This window comes from Olea europaea, unplaced genomic scaffold, assembly GCF_002742605.1.
Source record: "Olea europaea var. sylvestris unplaced genomic scaffold, O_europaea_v1 scaffold1515, whole genome shotgun sequence".
NCBI lineage: Eukaryota > Viridiplantae > Streptophyta > Magnoliopsida > Lamiales > Oleaceae > Olea > Olea europaea.
Genome location: NW_019232731.1, coordinates 1 through 1362, shown reverse-complemented (window position 1 = coordinate 1362; position 1362 = coordinate 1). Strand labels below are relative to the sequence as shown.

Below are 1362 nucleotides of genomic sequence, written 5' to 3'. Positions count from 1 at the left end.
AAAAAAAAGACATGATTGCTAATAAATTTATAATGCTTATTTCTTTCTTTGTGTTTCATATCCTATCAAGTGTCATTTTTTTCTGACTTTAATTTGACTATTTGACAGGTGATTGCCAATTTTAGTGCTACATGGTGTGGTCCTTGTAAAATGATTGCACCTTTCTATCGCGAGCTGTCTGAGAAATTCCCTGCTCTTGTTTATCTTACCGTTGATGTTGATGAGCTAGCTGTAAGTACTGTGACACTGAAGAACTCGATCTGCTTAAAGCTACTCTATATACATGTCAAGTATTTCTTGAAGGCTTATTTAAAGCTGTCTGTGTTGCCCTAGTTAGAATAAGAACTCTCTAAAATCTGCAAAACAATTTTCTAATGGGATAACGTCCCTAAAGTATACCTCATTCTAGGAATTGAAAGTATTTATCTGGTTCATTCTTTCAGGAGTTTAGTACATCATGGGATATCAAAGCAACTCCAACCTTCTTCTTCCTTAAAGATGGACAACAAATTGACAGACTTGTGGGGGCAAACAAACCAGAGTTGCAGAAGAAGATTATAGCCCTACAACATTCTGCTCACTTGAAATAGCTCTCTGTGATTGTGAGCTTTCGTTATTGAAGGGTTTTAAGTTCTTGTTTTTTTAACCCTTGCAGGTGACCGTAAATTCGCTATGGTGAATTTGATTGCTAGTAAGTTGTGTGTATTGGAAACTCTTAATGTTGCACTCAAATGTCCAAATCACCCGTGTTCTGAAATATTAATAAATTTTTGGTATTAATTTTAAAATTTTTTTGGTCAAGGATTGATTTGGAACTATTTTATTTTATTTTTTGTTTCCTTCTTGCATAGACCTGTTTTAATGTATCAGTAACAGTTAGAGATTCGGGTAGGTTATGTTTATTCATGACTCGACCCTCGAACTGGGGTAAAGCTATCTTGGTAAAAACTGTCAGAAGAAACGAATGGATCAATTCAGATTATGAGAGTTCAAGCTGTCAAATGGACACCTCATAGACATTCCACTGCTTTTCGAATATGTTATATTTCCATCAAAACCTGAGGATGCATCCGGATCCTTCTTCCCTTTATATGTGACATCCAGTTCTCCAGTACCCTTGCCACTTTCCTTGGTGCTCTCTTGAAGTTGCAAAGCAAACTCAAGGTTCCAAAGCACATCGCCCATAGATGGCCTCTCCGTCCCGACGTCTGATAGACACTTCACCGATGTATCAGCAAACTTCTTAAAGCACTCGGGTGCAATCTTACCCTTTAGATATGGATCGATGATCTGGTCAAGAATGCCCAGGTTATGGCAATGTAGAGCCTACTCCACAAAGCTAACTTGCTCCTTTGGAAGTGT

The 1362-nt window shown here is 37.6% G+C and overlaps 1 protein-coding gene across 1 annotated transcript; it reads left to right on the top strand.

The window, feature by feature from the left end:
* The first annotated feature begins 18 nt into the window (after window positions 1–18).
* LOC111376527 (thioredoxin H-type-like) lies at window positions 19–801 on the top strand. Its single transcript, XM_022999486.1, has 2 exons — window positions 19–231; window positions 444–801. Exons 1-2 carry the CDS (start codon window positions 151–153, stop codon window positions 588–590), a joined length of 228 nt encoding a protein of 75 aa, XP_022855254.1. The 5' UTR covers window positions 19–150; the 3' UTR covers window positions 591–801.
* Window positions 802–1362: the final 561 nt, after the last annotated feature.

Excerpts from the sequence above, each read along its gene's own strand:
- LOC111376527 (XM_022999486.1), top strand. The coding sequence starts at position 151 with ATGATTGCACCTTTCTATCGCGAGCTGTCTGAGAAATTCCCTGCTCTT. Across the intron at positions 232-443 it reads TTGATGTTGATGAGCTAGCT|GAGTTTAGTACATCATGGGA; the intron begins GTAAGTACTGTG and ends TCATTCTTTCAG.